This window comes from Kryptolebias marmoratus, linkage group LG14, assembly GCF_001649575.2.
Source record: "Kryptolebias marmoratus isolate JLee-2015 linkage group LG14, ASM164957v2, whole genome shotgun sequence".
NCBI lineage: Eukaryota > Metazoa > Chordata > Actinopteri > Cyprinodontiformes > Rivulidae > Kryptolebias > Kryptolebias marmoratus.
Window position 1 is genome coordinate 11,042,721 of NC_051443.1, and position 27,357 is coordinate 11,070,077.

At 38.2% G+C, this 27,357-nt stretch overlaps 1 protein-coding gene across 2 annotated transcripts in view; it reads right to left on the bottom strand.

Annotated features, from left to right (window-relative positions):
* Positions 1 to 27,357, bottom strand: part of fibcd1 (fibrinogen C domain containing 1) — a 161,601-nt gene that overhangs the window by 105,763 nt on the left and 28,481 nt on the right. Inside the window, exons 2-3 of one of the 2 annotated variants that reach the window (XM_017407855.3) lie at positions 16,851 to 16,934; positions 8,275 to 8,754 (exon numbers count right to left, since the gene is read on the bottom strand). In XM_017407855.3, the coding sequence (XP_017263344.1) occupies positions 8,275 to 8,754; positions 16,851 to 16,934 (564 nt within the window). The remainder of the gene's footprint in view (positions 1 to 8,274; positions 8,755 to 16,850; positions 16,935 to 27,357) is intronic. The other variant, XM_017407856.3, reaches the window with a different exon arrangement.

A 27,357-nucleotide genomic window follows, 5' to 3' on the forward strand; every position in this document is an offset into this window, starting at 1 on the left:
GGTAGAGCACAAAAGAGAATAGTTGTTGTGCTGAATAACACGCTGCTGTGAGAGCAGAAAATGCCTTCCAGCTTGTTTATTCTCAGAAACACACGGCTTAGATTCAGCGAGAGAGGTGGAAGGGTCTTAGTCAGGTAAATATCCTGAGACTGGAAATGGCAGCGCTGGGGACAAGATCACCTAATCATAACCTTCCTGCCAGCAACGGTGACCCGTGCACATTTGCTCTTGAGAAAACAGTCCGTTTACTGTGGCCCCTGAAAATAGAATGAATTTTTTTGGCACTTGATGGATAAGTCAAGAGCTGTAATAACAATAGAAGAAAGAAAAGAAACACGAAAGAGTCATGCACCCGCAGCAGACCACATTCAAAAGTTGCATCTGTGAATCAGAAAAGAGCTATATAATAGGGTTGAGTGAAGTCAATTTTCTTGGTACATTCAAACCTTTTTCAAAATACCCTAAAAAAGTGCATTAGCATCTGCTTAATTGCTTAGGTTGTATTATTATCTGTATCATTTTAAGGCATTTTCTTGTTAATTGACAGAATTTTTTTTTTCCTTTCATGGCTTTGAATAAAGTTTTTAAAATAAATGATCTACACTTACTGTAGTTTTCCTCCTAAACAGTAGGTGTTAGTACAATGAAAAACATTATACTACATAACAAGAATGGCACAAGAAGTCATACAGAATGCACATTCTTTATACAAGCAGGTAACTAAATTTTCAACTTAGTTGTTTCATTTTGAATCATTGTTAGAGTTTATGTAGCAATCAAAGGTTATTGACACTAACTGAAGAAAGACGGTTGGTTTTAGTTACTCCATGATATCTGATTACTGCCAACTCTACTGTGTATTGCACCACTGTTGAAGTTAAAAAAGGCTAGAAGGTTAGCATTATCAAACTCACTGAAATGCAACTATACAATAAGTGCTATAATACAGTACAGGTGCATAATTAAACGATCTAAGTAATTATTTTACAAGTGAGTGTGTTAAGCCTCCTGTCATGTAATAATATGTGACAAATTAGAGAATTTTTTTTTCCCAGACAAAAGTTTGTCTCTGTGAGATGACAGTGATAACAGTGTAAAATCACCTGACTGCAACTTGCCACATCCTTTGTTAAGCTCCTCCAAATGAACAGAATAGAAAGTTTATGTGTTCTACTTCCTTGTAATTACATGTTATGAATGAGTCAATGAGTGTTCGGTGCATTAATGTGGTGTACAAATGTTAGGTCAACCTTTGCTTTGGTCGTTAGATTCGACAGTCAGACATCCTGGACACAGAAGTCTCTGAAGCAAAGAGACGATGAATAAAAGATTACCCTCGATGATGAACTTAACCTTCATACTTAATGAGACTGTTTTCAAAGTAAATCTAATTCTTATCACACAGAGTATGTGGTCTGTGAACCAGAATTTGATTCTGTCTTTGAGTAGCTGGAGAGAGACACAATAATCATAGCAGTGGTATTAAAGCATTGTTATTAATAATAAAAAATAAATGTTTGAAGTGAGCTTTAAATGTTTCATTTGAGCAGAAGTCTCTAAAAACAAACCAAAACATAATCTATCTTGATTCTGCCCCCGTTCCTGACATATATGCAGATAATTGCATCATTTGATACAATAGCTGGCATAGTCCGGACAGCTGATTGAATCATTGGCTGTACTCTGCCATCGCTTCAAGACACTTAAGACAACAGGGTCATAAAGCATGTTGGCAAATTCAGACTCCGCCTCTGCAAGCCTACTCTGTGTGGTGGGAGATTCAAGACTATCAGGGCGAGCAGAAAAAAAAACATGCTAACGGCATTTTTATTCACCGTGGTGGGGACTTTAAACACCCACATTCAGACTGTTGCTTGTTGCAAAAAAACACATCTAACCTTGTGAAATATTATAAATAATACACACCATTAATGTGTTCCTACAGTCTCTACTTGTGTTTATTTTTCTTCTTTCTCTTTTGTACTTCTTTTCCTCCTTATTTCCAACAAAAAGAATAACAATAATAAATATCATTATGATCATCTCGTATTAATATTTTAATCATTTTCTCAGATTCTAGGCCAAATTCCATTTTACCTCTTCCTCTTGCTTGTTGGTCCTATTATTCATTTTGCATGTTCTAGCAGGGGATGAGTGTCCTGAAATTTTCTATTTTCTAAGGAGAAAGGAGCAGGGCTTTCTAGATTTTTGGAGGACTTCAAACAATATGTTATGTTAAAAATACAGTATTTATAAAAAATAATAAAACATTGTGTTAATAAGCAGAAAGATACCATCATGTTTCTCCATTAAACAATATTTTACTGTCATAACAGTCACTGTGATGTCTATGTTATTGTGTACCAACTTATGCTTAGTAATATTGGCATTAATCCTCAACAAGCATAGAAAAAAGACAAGAATATATGATTTATTTCCAGTAAAGATAGAATATTGTCTCAACAAACATTCTAATCTCTAGTTTAATGTATTCTAATCGATCAGAATACACTAAACTAGATCCACCGGATATCTCATTTTCCGGTGTATTGAAACATTCTGCATTAAATGGACTACGCTCAGCATGCATACATATGCATCGAAACACAAACATTGTTTGGTTGAAAAAACAGCGACACTGTAAACAAATGGTGTCATGCAAAAGCGTATGTTTATTATCAGCTAATGTAGCATTCTTTTTGACCGGTCTGTTGTTTTTGGGAAAAATTTGTTTTATAAGCCTGAAAAACAATACAAATTCTCTTTTTTTGACGAGCCATTAGCCTAGTCTGCTCTTTTTTGTATACCCTGTGCTCTATATTTGATGTTACAGCTAATTAGATTCTAATGACTGATAACTACTGGATAGGACATCAGTTCAGAAATGACAAGACTAACCCTTTTACTGGGTAGGGATAGGTTTATAGGTAGAAAATGGGATTTGGCCTTAGTTTCTTAGCTTAGCTTGAACATATGTGAGTATTTTGTACTAGTTTGTGCCACTTGCCAGTCTTCTATGTACTCGTCAACTGAAATTCCTTACACTTATAATATACTTGGTAAATTAAATTTTGATGCACAACTTTATTGTCATCTGTAACTATCTGCAGTGTTTTTATATTTATATTTCTGGGGAATATAAACAATCTTCTAAAGACATTTCTTGTAAAAAAAAAAATAATAATATGGTAATTATTGTTATAATGGTCACAGTAGTAATAATATGTTTAGAATAGTTTTAATTTTTGTGATAAAAATACACACTAGCTGTTTGGCTCCCACAAAACGCTGTCATGTTTTATTCCTTTGAACTAGCGAGTTGAACGTTTGAAGTGCCCCATTTAGGCTTGCGCATTTTATTTGAGTTTTATCATTACATGCTTCTTACTGGGGGTTTGAAGTTGTTTATATCACAGCCGTGGCGAAGATCTTAAAACAAACACAGTTTTAGTTTCTTGAGCACACAAAGGACTTGTGTCCATATGAGTGAATGTTTTTAAGGTGGTATGGTTTTCTACCACAGCAGTGGCTTGCTCCTACATGCCCCTGTGTCACTTGCTTAAAACATTAATAGTCCATGAGCACATAATTCAGTTAAAACTGTGACCCGTGGTTCAAGAAAATCACTAAGTTATGCCTCTTTTTCGCAGCCTTTACCTCTGGGCAGAATTTTTGCAGTCGCACTTTGTGCATCATTAAACATCAAAATAGTAAAGTATATGAACTCAATTTGGTTTTCTTATGCTTGGAGATTTTTGCTGCAGTGGCCATTGTGCTTTTTGTTCATTTTTGGATGTTATATGAGCCCAGGTCATGATTGCATAGCTGCAGAGCCATCAATAGTGTCAAACTAAAAATAACAGCTACTTTGATTCTGTTAAGTTTAAACTGATTTCCATGTAGGACTGAGGGAAACAGAAACTGGGAGCTCATGAATATAACACAAACCGATATAATACAGAATGATGGAGTGTGTTCTTTTATTTGTTTAGAAATACATTGGGAATGAAGTAATTCAGTTGTTACAATAAAAAGTACTCAGTGATAAACTGTGTAAAAGGACTTGAAGTCCTTTTTAGTATAAAAACTGTTGCTATAACTCCTGCTTTACCTGTGTTAATTTGTGTTCCAGCTAAGGCGGGTGCAGTTTGGAGTTTCTTTAGAAATACATTTACATCATACAATACCATACAGTTCTGTGAACAAAAAAGGGTATAAACAGTTTTGATTAGACTGACAGAGGTAAGGAAATGGAGCTCAGTACTCATAAATTAGTGGTGACAGGCCAATAATGTTAGTGTTGTTTTTTTTTTCCTGATTTAAAATGTAAATTCAAAAATTAAATGCTACACAGATAATTATAGGAACGGGAGGTGAAATGGTACATACACATCACAGTTTAGTATGTCTCTTGGTTTTGGAGTTATCGTTTGACATGTTGTTTCTGTGCAGCGGGATAAAGAAACAGATGCCAAATGCTTTGTTTCTTTTCACTTATTTTAAACAGTCAATAAGCTTCCCATAAGCAGAAGGAACAAAACAAACAAACAAGCAAAAAACATTCTTGTTCGTGGGGAGGCTTTATGGTAACAGGTCATGTATGACAAGGTAGAATTGTCAACTGATACCTTCACTATAAAATAAAGGAAAATGAAAAAGTCACTGTCCTATTCATCCAATTTAAACTGTAAACAGTTGCCTTTAGGCCATGTGTTAAAGAAAGAGTTTAATAAACTCTAAAACTGAAAAGCAATGCCTTTTTGTTAAGAAAACATTATAAAAGGAGTGTGTCTAATAGTTTGGCCTAAACTTAATGCATAATAAATGGCAATACAAAGACAATAACACCTCATCTACAAAAAATAATAAAATCAAAATAACTAAAATAAGCACTCGCAATCAACTTTTCAGCTATGTGAGTGCCTGTGTGCTATTTAGACAAGAGTGAAGCCTTCTAGGCATTTGGTGGCATGTTTACAGGTGTTTATTAACACTGGAGGAGCAATTATATCTCTTTTGGCCTTCCCTCTGTCCACCCCTTGTGCTCCACTGCTGTCATGGATAACTGGGAAACTTTTCCACACACCGGACTTGAAGCAAACAGGCATGTCTTCCAGCTCCTGTGTGCCATCCAAATTAGACATTCTTGCTTTGCTTTGGTGTAGAGTGCTTTAGATAGCATCTTCCTGTACTCCTTTTCTGTTGTGGCAGTTAGCAAAAAGCAATTAAAAAAACATGTGTGCCCTCTTCTAGATGAGCGAGTTGATCGCTCGTGACTAATATATTCTTGTCTGATTGCACGCACCAGACCTTGATGTCAGAACTTGTGACGGTTCAGTATGAATACATGTGCAGATTCACAAATCAAAGCCTTCAATGGGCTGTTTCAGATAAGAGCTAAGCTGCAGAGTCATTTAAGGTGATAAAATTATTTTATGAACTAGATTTCTGCAACTGTTATCTGCGTATCTGAACAGACAGAGCAAAGCAGACTCCTGCAGGTTCACTGTAGAGTGGTGGGTCTATAATATTTAATGGCAACTTTAAAAGAAGGATAAAACACTGGCAGACTGGGTCGTTGACATCATATAATAAACCTCTAAAACAAAGTAGGAAAAGAAACAATTTAAAGTATTCCGATCCTTTATCATATTTAAAATGTGTTGATTACATGAAAGATTATGCCAACATAAAAGATGGGATGTGAAGTGCTATTTCAGCACTGTTGCATTCTGAATTTTAATTTAGGTGAAGAAAATTGAACGAACACATTAGACACTGCCCCGGCATATAGCAGCGTGCTTTATCTTGCACATCACTTTGAAACCTGACCATCAGCTGGAAGTTGTCTCTCCTGTCAGGGTGATTTATTTAAATGCAAATACGTGGGAACTCTTCTATTTGAGGCAGCAAACGCTCGCCGTGAAAAATGAATATGCCAGTTTTTGAATAATCAAAACAGATTGGTCCTAAACCCACTGCAATCAGATTCTCCTACACACAACCTCGGAGAAAACGTGGAAGGTTTTCTCCCTGTGTGGCAGGGTGAGATTTCTTCTTCTTTTTTTTTTTTTGTTTGTTTGGTGGTGGTGCTGGGGTGTGGGGGGCTGCAGCGCACATAGAGTCAACACTAACACTGGTGCAGCCAGCTATGTGTCGTCCTATAAATCAGAAGTCGCGGCCACAGGTGTCCCATAGATCACACAGTCACACCTTGGTGTCAAGCAGAAACAGCGGATGTGCGCACCACATGCCTTGCCTCCACAGAGGAAATCAATCACCTGGAGTATCTGAGCTGCTGGTACCACCTCCGCTTACCCTGCCCGATGCACTACGCCATCAACTCTCCGCCACACACATTAACAGTATCAAAAGCAAGTGGGCCCACTCGCTGCTTTTACTGCACACTCAGTCAGCATGCACGGTTTCTTACCCCACAGACACAGAAACCCAGGGTGTTTTAAAGATTGTTGATCAACAAGCTATAGGGGTCTGGCTTTAAGAAAAGACTAGCGGAAGAGGAATGAATTCAATTGTTTCAGCTGGTTTTCTTTCTTCTTCTTCTTCTTCTTTTTTAGCTGGCAGCAATAAAATCTATTTGTGGCACAGCACAGAGACCGTGGCTGGTATGACAAGATTAAAAGAGCATGCAGTGTGAATAATTTCCACACACATTTAGGAAATGTATCATCAATAAATCAGTGTAGACAGCGCAAAGCTAAAGGGGGTCCAATTATGTTTTTATCCAATGTGGAGTCTAGCTTAGACATCATGGGAAACATTATTCTATCTTACTGAATTAATGTGCAACTTGTAGGGTTTCTGGAAACATGATGGGCATTTCTTCCCCGCTGACTTCCTCTTCAAACATTAGGCTGAAAGAGTTTTACTTAGTGGAACACAAGCCTGTGTAACATGAGCCCTATTTGCACTTTAATTTAGCTGTTACTGGGCGATTACAGTGGTGAAAGAAACTGACATGCTCGAGTTGGCATTGACTGAGGGAACGATCATGGCTTGAATTTGCAGTACAGAGAAGGAAAGGACTAAATAAAAAGCGAAAGTTCAAGTCCAATGAGCTGTCACACATCCTTAGGTGGCTTCACAATCGATACATATTGATAGGCGTTTTCACAATCCACCTCCTGGGCCTCTCTTTACTGTACTTAAAGTAATGACTTTGATTGTGAGTGCTCCACAATGGCTTCAGTTTAGTTGTTCCTACCAATTAGCAGTCACCGCCAGGGATCAGGGACGGAAATGGCAAGAACAAACAAAAAGATTCACACTGAATGTTTTGTTAAATGCTTGGATGAAACAGCAGTCTACAAAGTGTTGGCCCTTCAATTGGCCTCTCTTTTGTTAAGTAGCAAAAACAAACAGCTGTTAATCAAGTGAGAACCAACTCACTGACAGCATGTGCCAAGACAGATCAAAGTAAGTGCAGACTGAGAAGAAGGACTTTGTCACATTGATACCTTTTATTTTTGCCCTCACAGAATGATTTCAGTTCAGCAAACAATAGTGGAAGGTAACGGTATTTACTTAAGTACAGCAGTATTATGATAATACCCCCCATCTCACTTGTGCATCTTTGCTTTGTGTTTTTTTCAGATGTGTGACTGTACAAAAATAACATCAAAACATCACCTAATTACATATCTGATACTCTAGCACATGTAGCGTGGTCTCCAGCAACACCTGGTTGCCATAGATTTATTGGTCATGTTGATAAATTCTGTAGCATTTTTAAATGTCACATATATGCCATTAATCTATCATAATAACAAAGCTTATATTAGCAGTAACCCCAAAAGTAAAGTTGCACAATGGTTTTGTTGTGCTGTATGCATAATTGGCAGTGTGATTGCTTGTCTTTTTTGTCCATCTTATTCAAGCTGTTTATCAGTGGCATTCTTGGCAAACTGTATTAACAACACTGTTGACAATACAGTTGCTGGTGAGCACCTATTGCATTGCTGAAGTGTGAGAGTACCAACAACGTCCACACAACTTTTTTTTCTGTACTGCTTGTGTACTGGTTCTGGTTACATGATGTGAACCTATGTAGGACTTACATTTTCTACTTGTTATTCATTCCACAAACACGGACAGAACAACAGAGAAAACTACCAAGAAGAAGAAGACCATGGCTAGGAGCTGACTGAGGACTGCAATTTGTCCATTTCTACAGAGGCAGTTGCAACAAGAACTGAATGGATATACTGATATGTATCATATTTGTGCATGTATGTAGATGTGTAGGTGTCTCACCTGTATAAGGCGTCCCTGTTCTGTCTGGAGGGTGTTCAGGTCTTGACCCAGACTGCTTTGCCCTCTGCGCAGAGACTCATAGTCCATTTTCAGTTGCCCGGCATGCGCTGACAGCTTGGCCACCTCCTCAGCCAGGCTGACAAGCAGAGCCCGGTCCTGGCCTTTCACTGACTTCAGGTCAGAGTCGTGGTCAGTCAGCGAGTGAAGCAGTGAGGTCTGCACACCCTCCAGCCGCATGAAGTTGCTGTTGTAATCGGGGCAGTTGGGGTCGATAAAGATGTTTATACGAGAGCCGTCGCCTCTCTCGACGGTGACCAGGGCATTTGCTTCATCCTGATTGGTGGAAATGTGGGGTAGGCCATCGGACATGGGCGGGGCCTGGTAGTGATTCATAAAGAGGATGGTGCCGGTCACAGTGACGGCCAGCAGTACAGCCACAAAGAGCAGGATGGTGCAGAGCAGGTAGCTGCAGCTCATCCTCTGTGAGTGGGAAAAAGAAGGAAGAAAGGAAAAGAGGAAGGGGAAAAAAAGTGTGTTAGGATAAAGATTGCTTCAACATAAAAAAATTACATCATAGAGCCGGACTTTTTACGAAAGAAATGACTTTCATCCATCACTGAGAGGGTTTTCAATACCTATTCAATTCTCAGTGGTGTGCAATATAACCACATACCCATCTTTTTAGAATGTGTTTTTTGGGGATGATTTGTGGAGAAATAGAATGCTGATTCCTTCAACTGCCAGTCTGATTGAAAAACACACCATTTTAACACAAAGGGACAGGACGATTTCTGTCCGAATACCCTGCATGTCACAACACTGATTCTGGCACAGCCCGCAGAAGGATGCTGGATTTGAGACACCTACAGCAAGATTCTGGATTTCCAGTCCGAGGACAGAAAAGAAAACAATAAACGCCTAAAGAAAATCATTAATCAGACTAAGAAAGCAAAGGTGACACTAACAGCCAGGAGCATATAGAAGAAAAACGAGATTATCAAACCCTATTGGAACCACAGTCTCCATTAACTGGACTATTAAGCTCAGTATTTAATGTCGCTTTTGAATCCAACCCCATATTTTCAGGTCATGAGGGCTAAAAATGGATAGATGATAACCACAAGGCCTACTTAAACATCTTCGCCCAAATGAATCAGCATTTGATCTTTCCATTTTATCACCAGGGGATGCTTCATATGAAAATATGTGAGCTGATGTGTGAGAATGTGCTTGTTTTCTGCTTTTATGAGAGGGTGAGAAAAAAAAACAACACATTAATATGCAAATTAGCTTTAGAGGCACATTGAAGTCCACTAATACAGGGGTAATGGTCTGCTGTACGAAAAAGCTTTATGATTCCTTTAAAGAAAGTGAAAAAAAAAATCAATTATCCTATGCATTAAAAGTTTCCATGAGCTTTGTGTACCCATGGTCTATGGGTTGAGGCCATAAAAAGTAGTAAATACCCCAGACATGTGGGGGTGTTCACCTAAAAAGTAAAGCCCATTTTAAAGCCCTCTTTTGTCCAATCATCTACCTTGGATAATGCACTAAAAGGGTTCATGTGGGCTGGATGTGGTTTTCTTACATGAGCCCTGTTTGTGGCCTTGGGGCTTTATTCACCACCCACACAGAAATAAAATATTGAGCCCGAAGCAAGTGAACAATCATTGATGAGTTCCTGCTGAATTACTATTCTCTAAGATTTTCGCAGTGATTATAAATCCTGAGTCACACCACTAATACCAGCCATGGCTACCTTCATCAAGTAATTCATTTTCTGTTGATCAGTTTTTCACTGATAAAAAAGGGGGTAATAATAGATGATGGGTAAATAAAAAATCCTTCACACTGGATGATGACGCTGCTATGCTCTTCAGGATGTACACAACTTATTGGAACACTGCTAGACTGTGGCAAATTTGGAAAACTTCCTTTAAGCGACAAGGCAGTTATGATGCTTAAATGTATTAAAAATGAATAAAAATATGTTCGCTTTTAGTATATGCCACCATCCTGAGTCACTCTCATTTGCCTTCATCACACTTTATACGTACATTTATCCATCAGCAGCTTGTTTCCAAAACAATACTCATACAATAATCATATATACCTATGACTGCAGCATGCTCCCAGAGCGATTTTCTCTGGAACCATGTCTGGATGCGGCTACAAGCTAGAAGATCATACCACACTAGCATGACACTACCACCAAGAGTGGGAGAGATGAGATCCTACCCGGCATGAGGACAGTGTGGCCAGTCCTGCTTCAAATCACTCAAAATTGCAAGAAAATAGGCAAATTTCCAGTTGCATTCTCACTGAATTCTGAGTGTTTGAGAGCAAACCACGCAGGTGCTTTTGAATGGCCAATTTGTAAAAATCACAGCCTATTTTCATGTGTTTTCTGTCAGAGCTGCAGTGCTGGTGTCAAAATACAGCCCTCGCACTCTACAATTATGAAAACTAAACAGAGAAAGGTTTGAGATTCCTGCAAGAGCTCAGTGACTACCTTGAAACAAAATTTTGTTGTACACTCTTTTTGTTTTTGAACTTGTCTAAATTTCAAGCAAGAAGACTGCAAACCTTTGCAATTGAGAACTCCTGCAACTGTTCCGAGACATTTTGGAGGCTCTCTCATGAATGACATTCGCAAACTAGCCTCCAGTAGTTGCAGCCCAGGGAGATACAAGTTTAAACCACCACAGCATCACTACAAAAATACTGTGCATGCTCAAAATACTCCACAATCTACCACACCGTGTTTTTAATACACCACTGAAGACCCTGCCAAGACCCTGCAAAGACCATCGTTATTGTGGTTGAAATTGTTTTGCATTTTAGTGGGGGTCCTCATCCAGTGTGAAGGGAGCCTTAAAAAAAAGAAAAATACGTTTATCATTTTAAGCCAAAGTATTTTTTGAGGTGGATGTCTTTTGAGGTCATAATGTAACAAAGAAATAATGTTTAGCAGGAAAGGAGGAGGTCGAGCTGCAATCTTGATGACTAAGAAAACATTCAGAGAGGTGCTTTTAGAAATGTTAGAAAAGCAAATAATAATAATAAAAAACCTGCTCAAAATGATGCATTATGAAAACAAATCCTGTAGACACAGATACAAATCCACAGAAACTAAATCCTGCAAACTGAATCGAATTTTGGGATACAATTTACAAAACCGTTAGTCACAAAACTTCCATCACAACCTCCCCAACCCCTGAGCAGAACAGAGTGGGTACAGCGAATGGGTGAGGGCACCCTACTAACATTTATGCGCAACCTGGATCGGACATTAGATATGTGCTGCAACCGGTGGCACAGGGAACATTTCAACAGCAGAAAGAAAAAATAAGATATGAGAACATTCTGAAAGGAAACATCAACCTGTCTTTGGAAAAAGCTGCAGTTGACAAGAGGGTGACAGGGTAATGATTCAAAACCCACATCAAATACACAACAGAAAACAAAGAGCAGAACATGAACATGGTCAAAGAATCTCACAGAACTGGAAGCTTTTTTATGTTCAAAAAAAAAGAAGAAAAGGGTGGAAATCCCATAAACAAAAACCTTCAACACTCTTCATTGCTTGGAAAAACAAAGCACTTGCACACTGTGATAATTGCCAAGGAGATACAGGCAAAACATTGTTTTGATACAGTTGTACTTTCTTGAAACTGAAATCGGTTCAAAATAAAAAGAGGTGATCTTTTCCTCTCTTAGCTTCATACAAAAGCTAAAACATACAAAGCATCCACATCCTGATTTGCTTTGGTTGTTCGGGTGGCTTGGTGTACTCATACAGAAACAACAACTTAGAAAAATCTTGATTTTTCTTCTTCTTTTTTAAAAAAAAAACGCAAAAATACTTGGTCCACTACTATCACCCACGCTATTGAAATGTCTGATGCCTACATCAAACAAAATTTCAACACAGTCTTCCCTGCCAAATGCTTTTAACAGCACGAGCAGACAGATGCACATACTGCATATAACTAGATTAATTAAAAAATAAAAAGCTCTTTTTGTCAAAACCTCACCTTTTTTTTTAAGTTTGTCTCTTCATTCTAACTCAACACATCAACCATGACTGTACTAAAAAATCTTTCCTTGCGTGTCAAACTTGTTTTTTTCGTCCCCATCTTAGAACACAGGTGCAACTTAGATATTCTGACAGTGTAACTCGGCTTGTCTGTGTGTATAGATGTGTGTGTCTCAGAGTGTCTGCGCTGTACATAATGTGCATAATGGCCACACTCTGCACAATGGCAGCGATGTAACATTAGAGCAGTTTCTCTGAGCACTGTTGCCAGTGGGGCCAAGACATCAGTGGCCATCACTGTAACGGCACTGAATATTCATTGCTGCCATATTGACTGTTAACTTGACATAAAAGAGATATAATGTTCTTGGGGTTTGCTGACAGCAAGACACATACATTACTGACATCTGCACACCCAGAATATACAAATACGAGCACTGCAACACAGTTAGGATTCAAGATTTTAACCTTTTAAGTAGCAAAACCACTTTACTGATGGCCCATCAAATCATTCTCTACACTTGTTTTATTACACAGGGCTCTTATATGCCAAGCTGTTGCAAGAACTAGCAATGACGGCTGTCGCCACCAGCTGTGTCTCCTCATGTTGCCAGCATCTGGGGGAAAAAAATACCACTTGAACAAAAATAAGGACATACAATAAGGACATACAATAAGGACATACAATAAGGACGCAATTTCCCAATGCCGAAAACAGCAGCTCTGAGTAAATCTTTTAGTATGATAGAATACGAAAATAAGCGAGTGTTAGAGTAAAGATTGTGGTTTCCGTCCACAGTCCAACAACAGGTGTGTTAGGTTATTTAGCACAACTAAATTGACCTTGGGTGTGACTGTGTGCAGGAATGATTGTGTCTCTGTATGGGTTCTGCAGTGGACTCACAGCTTGTCCAGGGTTGTACTCTGCCTGTCACCTGTTGGCTGCTAGGCCTGAACAGAACGAAGCAGGTGTACAGAAAATGAACGAGTAAGTAAGTAACATCGCGAGGCACTGATTTTTATGACAAAAATTGGGTGAAATTAATGAAAACATAATCTAATACATTTTATATTTTAAACTCATGTGGAAATCTTAGTTCAAAGACTAGTTTTGATTATTGTTAGGAAAGCAAAAAGGTTTAACCACTCCTAAGAGAAACAACAGAAAACAAAAAGAAATCTTGTTAATTTTATTACCTTTTACTGGTGGTAATCTCTAATAAAGGCTGCATTTGTTTGGAGCACAAATCAGTAAGTTGATCAAGATAGTATTTCACTGGGTTGCAACTATTTGGTGATCTGCATTTACAAGGAAGTCTATGAAAAGTCTCATAACGTTTGCAACCCACACGAGGAAATTGAGAAACCCCACAAAGTCTTGCACTCTTAAAATGGATCTTAAGTTTGTCTCAGGTGTCTCTAGTCTGTCTCCAGACCACTAGAGCAGTATTTTAACACCTGTGCTGCAGCTCCCCTTTGATTGAAAACATCTGAGGATACAACTCTGAATGTCCAGGACTGAAAACCACGCTGATGATAATCAGTTATTTAAAAACTGGTCCCAATCTGCCCATGTTCATTTCCAAAGGGTACTCCTGTAGATTAAATCATAAATGTGGGAGCTGCTGTCAAAGTAGGTACAAAGGGAGACAAAGAAGGTATGATAAGGGCAAGAAATTAATAATGTGCGTAGTCCAGAATATGTGTTTGCAAGTTATAAACACACAAAACAAATGGCTGCATTTTGTGCAGCCATTTTTTTTGCTCGCTGGTTGCTTGGTTGCTCAAAATTTTGTGAGAGTGCAACAGAAAATTTAACAGTTTTCTCGAAATTCTTTTGCAAGTTTGAGTCGCCAACTATTCGCCAACAGTTACAGCCCAGTGAGATGTTACCTTTATCGTGATATGAACCTTTTGACACCAAAATCTCCAGGTCAGAATTAAATTGTCATGCTAGTTATAATAAATACCCAAAGAAGGTGATTAGATGGCCGACATGAATTCTATAAAAAACAAACATTACTCCTCCAGACCTACAGTTCAGTTTTTTATTGACCACATTCATGACTGAATTTTTAACTTCTTCCTTTCATAACCATAATAAGACACTTTTTCAGGGCATTTTTTTAAGATAAGTCATATTATGACAAAGAAAATCCCACATAACAGAAATGCACTTTATAATTTCTAATTTAAAAAAAAAATCACATATGACTTTAGTGGTGTCATCTTGGAGAAAAGTCTTTGAAAAGAAGCAAAGTGATAATCATTTTTTTTTGTTAATTATTCATACATAATGAATATCCATTTCTCCACTCATCATAAAAATGGTCTTGAAAGCAAAGGTGCCATAACATAACTGCCACTGACTGAGACGTTTTATTTCGTGCAAGGGCAGACTGACATGAAGTCAGAAAATAAAATGGAAAACTCATTAGCCACCGAGGCTTTTCTGCTGCCTTATCAGCTTGATGGTCAGTAAAAAATAAATAAATAAATAAAATGCAGCAGCAGCCTGCTTCGTGTCCCAGCAGAATACACGATGTCTGAACTCAGCTCAAGAACCGGAGTGGAGTAATGACACTGAGTATGGGTTGCCAGCAACCTCTTAACACATTTTTTCCTCCTATTTTTTTTTTTCTTTGGTCAACAAGCCACTCAGCAGAAGCCCATTCTGTAATTAGTGGTTGACTTTCAGATTTCCTTCTGTCTCTATCAATGCCATTTGGGATTTGTGAAGACCACAAGGAGAATTCTGACGGGTAGAGGAAGAAGAATCAGAGAGGATTTGTGTTTATGTCGATGATGAAGTCCTGTCATCCATAATAACTGACAGGCCTTTTTTTTCCAAATGAAAGACTTTGCTCGTCTTTGTTGTCAAACATTAACATAGACACTTATTAACACTAAAATAAGACAATTATTTCTTCAAACACATTTAAATGTTGCATTGGTTTTAAAAAGGACCTTTATTTTCATACACCTGCTTTCACAAACAACAATTTTCCATTTGCATTTGATGCAATTTCTGCAAACTCCGTACGCTGTGATCACGTCACTCATTTGGGAAAACCTGCAGGGGCTAATTCATCTAATTCCTGTGTGACTGGGTACTTGAGCTAAGGTAACGTCGTCACTGCTGCTCGGTGACAAAATGTGGAGTGTAATATGAAATAATCCTTCACACTGCCAGCGAGATGAGAAGCATTGTAGATGATACCTAATCTCCTCCGTGCCTGAGCAAGTCACTATTCACTGAGTGACCCTGTTTTTCCTGGAAGGAAAACAATGGAATTTAAACAGCAGCAAAAAAGAAAAAGAAAAAGAAAGAAAGAATGGAGCAATGAAACAGCTTTAATCCACTACACACTGCTATTGATCAGAGTGAATATTTCCATTGAGCCAAGCTTTTGTGCCTTTTTTCTTTTTAGAAGTTAACTCAATTGTATACAAACATTTCAAATACTTCCTTATTCTAGCTTCTGAAGTGTGGGCTTTTGAATCATGTTTTTTTATATTATTATTTTGCATCGAACATCCTTGTGTGTCGATTTATTTTATTGATTTTGTGAGATTTATTAGAGTGAACCCATGTTGCATCATTTGCTAATATAGTGGACCATAAAACAACATTTTTGTGTTCTGCATAAAAGTTGTGAACAATTAACATATTACCTGTTGTAGATACCTCTTTGAACAACTTTAGCTTGGAGAAAAATACTTTTAGTCTGACAGAACTGAGAATTGGTGGCTAGTCTTAACACAACCAAGCCTGAAATGATTTGACGAGCTTCATTCGCAAATTTGAAACATTTCCAAAACTTTATAGCATTCAAGCAAAAACTATTATTTAAACATTAACATCACAAAATTATTTTTTTTTGCCAGAATGGGCCCCAGGTGCCACAGAAAGTGTTACACCTAGCTGGTGTTGCTTTTTGCACTTGGGAAAACAAACGAACAAGCAAAAACAAACAACATATTTTTTTAATTTAAATATTCATGTAATGCTAAATAGACATCTGGGTAAGGATCTATGAATTAATGTTTGCAGGAATTGCTAAAAATCTATTGAGGTGGAGCTGTTTTAAGACCGCAGCAGTCCACAAGGATCCTGGCTGCTGTCTGGCCAGCCGTTAACTCCAGTCCTGTCAGACTTAAACTGTTTCTATTATAAACTGAAGCCATTCAAAGAGCTTTCAACAAGAGACAAGATATTAATTGCGCAAACCTTTTACACAGAATCCCATTACAAAATAGCCAGAATATCTCTTGAGGTGTATCTTTGCCTGTTTAAGAACACTATAATAAACTGAGAAAATGATCACCACGGTACCCAAGCAAATTAAAGTTGCTGGTCCTTGTTTTTTGCATTTTTTAATTTAGAAAGTAATGGCTACAGTTTTTATTTTTATTTTCCACATCAGTTGAGTGATCTTTGACAGGAATAATATAGAATCGTAGGCAGCTGCTAGGACCTCTCTGTGTTTCCGTGAGTGCATGCGAACATACATACGAGGTGGAGACAGGGCCTTACCTTGGCCGGAGTCTCCCTGGCAGTTTCTGAGTCTGACCAGCGGTGTTTGAGTTGGGAGGAGCTGGGCACACATTCACAGAACGTCTGTGTGAGACAAACAGACAAGGCCACCAGTGTTGGCGTTTGCTCAAGTCACATGTGCAATCAGGCATGCAGGCACATGTGCACAAACCCACAGAACGGGGGACACAGGCGTGCAAAAAATACAAACAGAGGGACCCAGATTGTGGCTCTGCATTTAAATATCTGATTTCAGTGCTGCATGCATTTTTAAACCATCATATCTAAGATACGATAAAGGCCTGCCACCTTTTGTGTTTTAGACCAAGACCATTTTAGATCTGTTCCCGCTTGTAGCATGTGATGGAGATGGCGCTCAGCTACTACCACTTGAAATTGTAGCTCAATGTCTGTAAAATTCACTGAGGTAAAGCCTTTTTTTATGTAGGCATAGGTTGGTGAGCTGATTCACTTGTAGATGCACAGTCAATAATCACTTTTTAAAGGTTTTCTTATAATCTTTCCAGTAGTTTGTGAGGTATTTTGCAGACAAACACACACAGGCGCATACAGAGACACTGGCAAAAACACCATCGCTCCACCTTCGTCTTTGTCAGCGGGCGATAATTGTTGTTGAACAATAGATGCTGCCTGAGCTCATGAGCTACAGCCACCTACGTGCAATCATGTACACTGATATATCAGAGCAGGCTTCCACATCATATTCTAATTATTTTTTCATAGATATAAACACCCCTTTCCAGAAAAACGATGCACAAAACCCAACTGAGCCAGTATTTCCTGTGGAATTTGTGACAAAAACCGAAGTATTTTTGACTGGGGCTGACTGTGAGGCATGTGTAATGTGCAATCAAGTGTTCACTCCTACTACTGAATGTGGGCGTTTGTATATAATATGGGAATATTGCACTCTTCAGTTTATGAGTGTTTGTTCCCGTGTTTGCGTTTGTCTAGAAGTAGCTGTAGCTGCAGCACATGTAAAAGTAGAGTAATTATGAAAACTGCAGCTTTGTAATTGCACCAGAGGAGCTCGGCTTTCTATGACCTTAAACACGGCTGTTCCCACAATGGAATTGCTCAATTAGCCTGGGACAATAACACCAACACTAAAACAGATGAACACATGTGCTAATTACCATCTTAAGAGTGGGTATGTAAATATTAGCAATTATTGTATCATGGTTTGTTCCACAACCAAGTTTGGTGTCATAAACAGTTGTGTGTGTTTGAATTTTGAATATATGGTGTAAGTATGTCACTGAGACTTCATTTGCTCATCACACTTGCTGTACGTTTGTATGTTGTCACATCCAGTGCAGTACAAAACAGTTGTTAGCATTATTATCGCCTATGTTTGTTTAATGTCTCATTAAGTAAAGAACAGATTTCATCGACATTCTCACAAAGCAGTCATTAGATGTACATCAATTACTCGTTATTTTTAGTGTCAACCTCATTCAAAATGGCCACCACAGCCAACTGATCTTAGGAAATGCAAATATGGCTATAACTCAGAATTTTTTGCAGCTATTGAGCTGAAATTTGTTGTTGCAGAAGCCGAGGGTCATCCGCAACACACATATCGAGTGCCACAGATCGCACAAGACCTTTGTTTAAGATTTAGCTGTTGACTATTTGAGCAAAAATATTTCAAGAACCACTAAATATATGTTTATGAAACTGCATCAATGGTGAGCAACAGCCAGCTCGAAAAAACATAACATATTTGGTTTGGCTAATGGATAAGAGTGTCCTGCACTGAAGATTACTGCCGGGTGTCACAATGGCTCTTCACTGCAGCTAATAACGACCACTAATGATAAGTTTGAGACGCTTTGCTACAAAAATACATAATTTAACTGAGTGTCAGCCAGCAGCAGGTGTAAACATCAGTTGGGTATAGCTAAGTCACAGCTGCAGTGACAAGCTTTTGTAATTATATGTTATTTAGCAATGCGTTAGGGTGTGTTGCTGAGTTGTTACTCGTGATTTCTCATATTTATTTTCTATACATTCTTTCCTGCTCACCCCCATTTTTTTTTTTTCAAGCTAACTTCTCGGCTATAATTTGGCCTAAATATTCAACCGACAGATAATATATTCCACACACTGTTTCTGGGAGGCGTCAGGTAGCATGCATGGTTAACAAAAGAAATAAATAACCCTGAATTGTTCTGTGTCTTGTCTGCTCCTTAACAGCTATCCAGTGTGAAATATGTAGCTCAGTCAGCTAACAAGATAGGAAAAACTATATGGTCTTTTTTTGATGGAGGTCTTTCCCTTATTTAGAATTTATAGGTGAAAAACAACAATGTCACAAGATGAAAAATATTGTGCTTGGAGGACAGTAAGTGTTTGTCAAAGGCAGACAGTTTTACTTCAGAGCTGAAGAAGCAACACTGGTGATGCTAAAACACCTATCTTTCAACAGCTAGCTACATCTGCTCTGTGAAAATTTTGTGTTAATGAGATGAAATTAGACGAAACCTAATAAACTAAATGTGTGATTATTAAAGGGACTGTTTGTGGGGCTTTATTGGAAAGGTTATAACCCATTAAGACATGTTTAATCAGCTCTTAACAACCACAGTTTGGTGAAAGTACGTTTAATTCCGACCAAATTAGCAAGGGGCAAAACCAAAGTAAATTATCTTTAATTAAAGCCACTCATCCATCCATCCATCCATCCATGGATGGATGCTCATGCAATAATTATTTAAAAACAGTTCATGCAAACTCTATTTCATAAACCCTTAAATCACCTTCAATTTTGCAAGTTTTTGCCAAAAATTCTCTGGTTATTTTGAAGCTCAAATAACACCACCACAGCTAGTTAAAGAACTTCTGGTACAGCTTGGAAAACTACTGGCAGGAACATTATAAGGTTTCTGCTGAAATAACCATGTCTTGTGGCATTAAGGGTACCAATAAGTAAAAAAATACCATTCACATAACCAGCTATAATTTTTTTTTATTATATGGAGCTGTTTCAAAGGGCAGAAATTCCCTTTAGTCTTGGCCCTGCTTTGACTAGCCATTAGCTTGTCAGTCAGAATTCAACTTTTTTTTCTCTAAAATTAAATAAACCTTTCCACAAAGCCCCACTCTACATCATTTTAACTATATTTTGACCAAAACAATAATTTTTAAGAGAGTTTTTAAGGTGTTGAGTCTCAGATTTACTCATGAAGAGATACATTTTTAAATTGTTGTCAGCTTGTTCTAACGGTTATCACTACATGAAAATTGTGTGTGCAGCATACACTTTAATTGGTATAGCAGCTGACCAAGACCTCCCCCATAAACATTGTCTTATAATGTGCAAAACTGCAAGAAAGTGGAGGGGTGGAAAAAAGGGAAGGAAGGGAAAATAAAAGTTAAGTGATGGCGGTGTTTGGTGAATGAGGCGATGGGGAAGATATGAGAGGTGTGCTGAATTTTAATGAGCAGCCTTGGGGTCAGTGACAGAAATGTGTGTCTGTTCTGCCTAAAACATTGCAGCTGTCTGTGCTTGGAGTACACAGAGGAGCTACAGAGCTGCATTACTAAATAAACAAAGGCTCTACAGTGTTGTGGCTAACTCACAAATGAGCTTCCAATTAAAGTAAATGGCAAAACAAAAAAAACTGGTATAGCTTACAGACCCAGTAACAGAAATAGGTGCATGTGTTTCATGAGGGAGCACAAGTCGGTGGATTAACACACCTTTGGACACAATGTTTGCCCTCGCTTTCATGCAAAAATAAAGAGCACACACACACACACGCTCTCTCTCACAGGTGAACTCATGCACACCGAACAAAGGCTGCAGCTGCAACCCACACAAACTCCTGATGCTCTCTCTTCCCATAACACTGAGCAGCATGTATCAGAGCTTTGGTTTTCTTATCCCCCTGTCTACTAATACTCACACTGAGGTTCTTTGCTGCTCCTGCACTGAGACACACACACACACACAGGCACCACCACGAGACACCCAATATCTGTTGGGCTTCTTACTGTCTGTGGTCTCGGTGTGTGCATGACTGCTTTTTGTCTAGTCCCCATCTGACTCCAAAAGCTCCAACAGCAAAAGAGATTTAAACTCAACAGTATACTTTTTTATAGTTGAATCTTGCACGCAGAATAGTATCTGATAAAATGGGAAAGGGCTCACACTTTTCCTGGGTGTGACTGAATGTGCACAGGCACAAGTTTTGAATGGGTTTAAGTCTTCGAGACAAGAACACCAGCATTGCTTTGGAATATTGGGATCGTCGGAAGACGTTGTTTTGGGCATATATTAGCTCACTTTGCAGAGCACTTTTACAGGAATGTGTGTGACAGGGATTTAGCAAGGTGTGTTTAAGCTTTCTGCTCACTAAGCCGCTGATGGAGTGGAAGAGGCTTTGCATATATTCACTTGTGGGCTTACTAATCATTTAACAGGACTTGCAGACTGCTAAATGGGGGGACTCACACTGACAGAATGATAAAAAAGAGAGAAGACAGAGGGGAGAAAAAAGGGCAGAATAAGGAGGGTGTGAAGCCTTGACTTTGTTCATCAGTGTTTCATGTAAGGAAAGATTGAATATTGATTGAAAACACAGCTACACCCTCTAAAACGTACACCAAAACAAAGCATTTAGGAGTAATAAATTGGATTAAAATAAGTAGGGCTGTGACATCCCGATTAAATATATTTTTTAACTTATTCAAGTAAGTCAATTACCTGTTAAGATAAATAAAAAATCAACTTTAGTTGAAAGGATTTTTTGTTCTATGATGATGCTTAAAATAACATTAACAAGTGACAAGAAATGTTAATGTACAATTAATATCTTACCTGTTGTAGATACCTCTTTGAATGGCCTTAGTTTGGATAAATATTGATTAGTATTGATTGGGCTGATGAGCTAATAGTAGTCTTAAAACAGCTCCTATTTGAAAAGTTTCATGCAAGCACTAGCATAAAAATAACAATGTCACCAGTTTAGCATTACATAGTTATTCTGGCAGAAATATTATGATACTTTTTGGCCAAAAGTGTCTGAGTCTTCTCTGGAAATGCTCCAGCTAGCTGCAGCTGCTTCTGTTTGCACTTGCAAACAGTCGTAGAATTCTAAGTAAACAACTGTGATGCACACTTGACAGCTATGTAAAGGTTTGTAAAAGGGTTAGCATGAACTACTATAACACTTTTTATAAACTATCTGTTTCAAAACAACAGCAACACTTACAGAAACATCACATGAACTTCACATATGGAAATGACATATTTATGAATGTGAAAACATAATAAATTCACATGTGAAAGGATCTGTTTCTCCAAGCTTAGCTCATTCAAAAAGCTACCTACAACAGGTAAAATATTAGTTATTTATGACCGTACCATAGAACTACACTCTTAAAGAGCCGACCAATTTCTGTAATACCTATTGATTTTTTTTATATAATGCAAACATGTCTTGCTTTAAATAAAAGTAATACATTTACACTCAAAATATACCCATTACAAAGATTTGTGCTATTTGCTATAAATGCAAAGACATTACTGTGAGATGAAAAGCAAGAACATAAAAACTCAGATATAAAAAAATAACTTTATATTTTTTATCAGTTTTAGATCTCAGGAGAAGAGCTCATATATCTCATTTATAGGCTCATGAAAAAACATTCAAAATATGTAAAATGGCACAGTTATTAAGGAGCACAAAAGCTGACAGCACCAGTAACATGACATGACTCTTCAGCTGTAACACCATAGCTGTTGAACAGTGTCAGTATCAGAACTAAAACCAACACGACATCAACCTTGCTTGAAGGTTTTAGATTAAAAATATCTTGTAAAATGCTTATGCAGCTTTCCTTTTTGAAGAAAAAAATATATACTGATTTTCCTACAAAAGCGAACAGCTTGCCTTTCAAATGTTCCCTCATGTTTTTGCTCCTAAACTCATGGTTTTTAAAAGTCCAGACAACTGTGTTTTTGTACATGTATGCAAGGTTTTTCTTACATTTCCTGGACTAAGGATTTTTCTAGATATAGGAGTCTATTAGCTACATTTTGACCTACATGTTAGGTTTCACAATTGTTTTGGCTCACGTTGTTTTCGACTGAGATTCTGGTGCTATAAAACAACATCTCATATTTTTCTAGGGTGGCAGGATACACCTTTAAAGTTAGAAACCACAGCTGAAAGAAGACTGTATTGTAATAATGAGAAAGTTGTTTACTTTACCTATGTCTACCTTCCCCTTTGCAGACCACTGTGGTTTTGGTCAGCATATTTTAGAAGACTAAAATAATGTGGATGTAATGACTGGCGCAGCAGCTCCAGAGGCTTCAAAGAGACAGTTCTTTGCAGAGCACATGAGAGCACTCAACACATTTTTTTGTATTATTTGTCGGCTAACACAAACAATGATTACGGCAGCCACTAAAAGAGCACTATGATTTAGTAACAATGGAATACAACTTTACAATGGAACATGAGATGGCTGATCCACACAGTTTGGGGGTTTTTGTTGTTTTTTTTGTTCTACAGTTTACAAGTTAAGCACCCAGAGAGAATGGTGGAGATTAAATGAAACTGCAGATGTTGAAAGGTCATGAAAGGTATTGCAATGATTACAATAGCAGTTCAAATAAATAATTCAGTTGGTAGCACAGGAACAACGCTGGTTCCATATCAATACGGTGTCCCTCCCACTTGGACCTAAATACAAGTTTTGCTTAGATGCAGAATGGAGTCAAACAGCCATTTTATGCATTCCTGCAGAAAGTTGGCATATAGCTGTTGTAACTGTCCCTCTAAATTTGTCAAACCTGCACTGGATTAGAGTTGATATCCAGGCTGTTCCCACACATCTTCAACCGGAGAAAGACTGGAAGACCTGGTTGGCCACAGGAGGCCCTCGATATAACAGAGACAGTTCAAAAATGCGTGTACCTTGTTTGGATGGGCGTTGTCTTGTTGAATGGATGCTGTCCAAGGAGGGGTAAGACATGTGGACACAGGATGTCACTGCGGTAACACTGTGTCATCAGGGTCCCCCAAACCACAATCAGGCGTGACTTGAAGTTGAACCCTATGGCTGCCCACACCATGAGGTCAGGAGTAACAAATAGTGTGTTTTTCTAAAAAAAATTGGCAGGATTTGTTCTCTCACCTTGGTGCTACCAAATGTGCACATGATGGTCATCAAAGGTAATACAGAACTAATATTCCTTGAACATGATGCAAGGCCAGTGATCATCAGCCCATGCCTACTAGTTGTGGTACCATTTCAAATGTAGTTAGCACATAGTGTGGTTGATGTCAGTCATCAAGACACAAGAACTCACAGATGTTGTAAAAGGTCCAATATCTTTGTCTGAAGGACAAGATGGTTTAGGGTTCTGCAATACCTATGCTACAATACAACAATCCTTCCTTGGTGTGGTCTGTCTTGGGTAACTAGTAACTTCACAATGTGTATGGGTGTTCCCAAGTACCTACTGGCTCTGTTTTTAGACCACTGTGACATATGGGCACCGTACATGCTGGGCAGTTGCAAAATGTGACCACCTGCTCTCAGCAAACTATGCTAAGCGCTAACATGTTTTTGAGGCATCTTCTGTGGTGACATTCATTCACTGTTTTGACTGAATGTCTGGCACTTGGGCAACTGCCTGAAAACACTACTACTTTATGAAGAAAATAAACAATAAAAAACTAATCTTTTCACAGCTATTTTACTGTATTTGTAGTATTATGTGTGGTTTAGAATTTGATCTGCGTTGCTGATCGTTCGGATTAGCTCATGGTTTCGGTGTTTCAGATGGAACAAAATCTTATTTTTAACAACTTCGCAGTACTTTTATAAGAAATACCACCATTAAAGCAGCCATTCACTTCAGTTAGGCAGATTGGAATGAAATGCATTAAAATAATTCATGGCGCTTTAGATGTAAGCTCTTTTGAGAAGATGATTATGTGTTTATCATATGGAGTACGCAAATCAGGAACAAGATGTGCCACCACTTTTATAATGTGTGCTATACTCTGATGGCTAAAAAATAAAAAAAATAAAAGAATAACTGTATTGTGCTGACTCATTTTGTTTAGCATAAAATATCCTTGTGTCAGTCTAAGTGTCGTCTCAGTTGAGGCATGTCCTATCCCAAACCCCACCAGGTCTGTAAATTCATGAAACACAATCAGCTGCATCAGCTAAATTGTATGCAAGCAAGCACTGAGAGAAATGCTCTTCACCTTCAAAATAAGACAGCATGCAGAGAAAGAGGAGAGACAAAGAGAAGGGGGCTGTGGGGTATTGGGTGGGGTGAGGGGGAGTTCAGTCCTGAGAGACAAATCACCCGCTCTTCCCTCCACTGCTTGTCCTTGGAGCTCTCACAGGGAGCGAGCCTGTCACCCACCGTCCCTGAGACATAGATCCATACACACCGGAATGCAAAAGCATGTCACCACGGCTGCTTTTTAAAAAGTAAATAACCACTGGGAGGTCAGAATGGCTTCTTTGGAAGTGCCAAGCAAAACAAGAGAAAATTTTCTTTTTTTTTTAAATAAGGCCTTTAATTTCTTTCAGGCTTTTCATCTTTTGACATGGTTGATGTGACAATTGCCTATTTGTTCTTGAATGTTTGTTTCCATTTTTAACTCTATATAAATTACTTGAAGGAATACTTATCGCCCACCATCTTGACTGAGTTATAGCCATTTTTGGTCAAACCAAAATGAACAATCTCGTGTGATCTCACATGATCTGTTAGTGCTTGAAGTAAGTGTTGGGAACAACTGTCAGCTTCTATCACACCAAATTTCAGCTCAGTATCTGTAAATTTCACTCAGGTATACACATTTCTACATCAGCTACGGTTGATTAGTTGTGGCAGCCATCTTCAACTGGATTGACTCCAAAAGGTAATCAGATTTACTCTACAGCTAATAACTGCTTTCTGAGAGCTTCATTGAAATCTGTCCTGTGGTTCACAAAATATTTGGTAACAAACACAGTTGATTCCAATAATTAATAGAAAGGTTTTAAACACAGATCTCGTGCGACCAGTTAGCATCTACATCCACACCAAGCTTTAGCTCAATAACTGTAAAAATCATAAAAGTCATAGCAATTTTGTCTTTGCTAAGATTGCTTTGCTGCAGCGACCATCTTCAGTAGGGTAAGTCCAAAATGTAATCAGTTGTAGATGGTAAAAAACCATTATCAATCTGCCTTTGTAGGCGGCAGACAATGATGTTAAAAAAATGAAGACACTTAAAAGCTTTATTTATTAGAATTTTTTTATGTCATTGTCTTTTTTTTTCATTAATTATGACAGTCCCAGCCAGCAGCAGACAGAAATCTTTGTCTCTTTAAATTTTCATGTTTATTTGACACTTTTTTTCTCTGACTTTGGTCATTTTTATAGAGTTGTTTTTCTTTCCTCCTCGAAGGTCGTCCTAAATGTAATATTTGGCTGTGCGTATAAACTTGACTTGTCTCGACTTGAGATAAAACATTTATGTGCAAGATGCAAGTTAACTATTGAAGATTTGGGTATGACTGCATAAAACGTCAGAAACATTAGACTCAGGAGCATCAGGACGCATATTCAGCAGGGATGCAGTCTAATTGAAATTAAAAATGCACAACCCCCATTCCAACAAAGTCAGGATGTTGCGTAAAATGCAAATAAAAACAGAATGCAATGATCTGCAAATATTATAAACCCATATTTTATGAAACAGAAAATATACCAAATGATTCAATATAGAAACTGTGCCATTTTTAGCAAAACAAATGGTCATTTTGATTTTCATTGCAGCAACACATCTTAAAACTGACAAGACAGGGCCGTGTTTCCCACTGTTAAGCATCCCTTCTTCTTTTGCCAACACTCTGTAAATATCTAGGAACTGAGGAGACCAGTTGCAATGGATGCAGTATGTGAAAAGGATGTTGCTTGGATGGGAGCATATGTTGTTGTGAAGACTGAATGTACTTTTAACATTAATGGTGCTTTTCCAGATGTGTAAATCTGCCCAATCTGGAGGCACTAATGCAGTCCCATACTTTTAAAGAGGCAGGCTCTTGAACTGAGCACTGACAACAGGCTGAATGGTTCTTCTTCTTCTTTAGAATGGGGGTCGTGGCAAACATGGTTTCCAAAAATAATTTCAAATTTTGATTCATCCGACGACATAACAATTTTTACACTTTGCCTCAGGCTATTCTAAATGAGTTTTGGTCCAACAAAAACAGCAGTGTTTCTGGGTGGTTCACATCTGACGTCTTTGCATGATAGACCTTTAAGCAGCATTAGTGGATGGCAAAATGAACTATGTTTACAGACAATGATTAGTAGAAGTATTCCTGAATCCATGCAGTGAAGTCCAGAACAGAATCAGACCTGTTTTAATACAGTGCTGCCTGAGGGCCGGAAGATCACAAACATGCAATATTGACTTTTAGCTCTGGCCTTTGCATACAGAGATTTATCCAG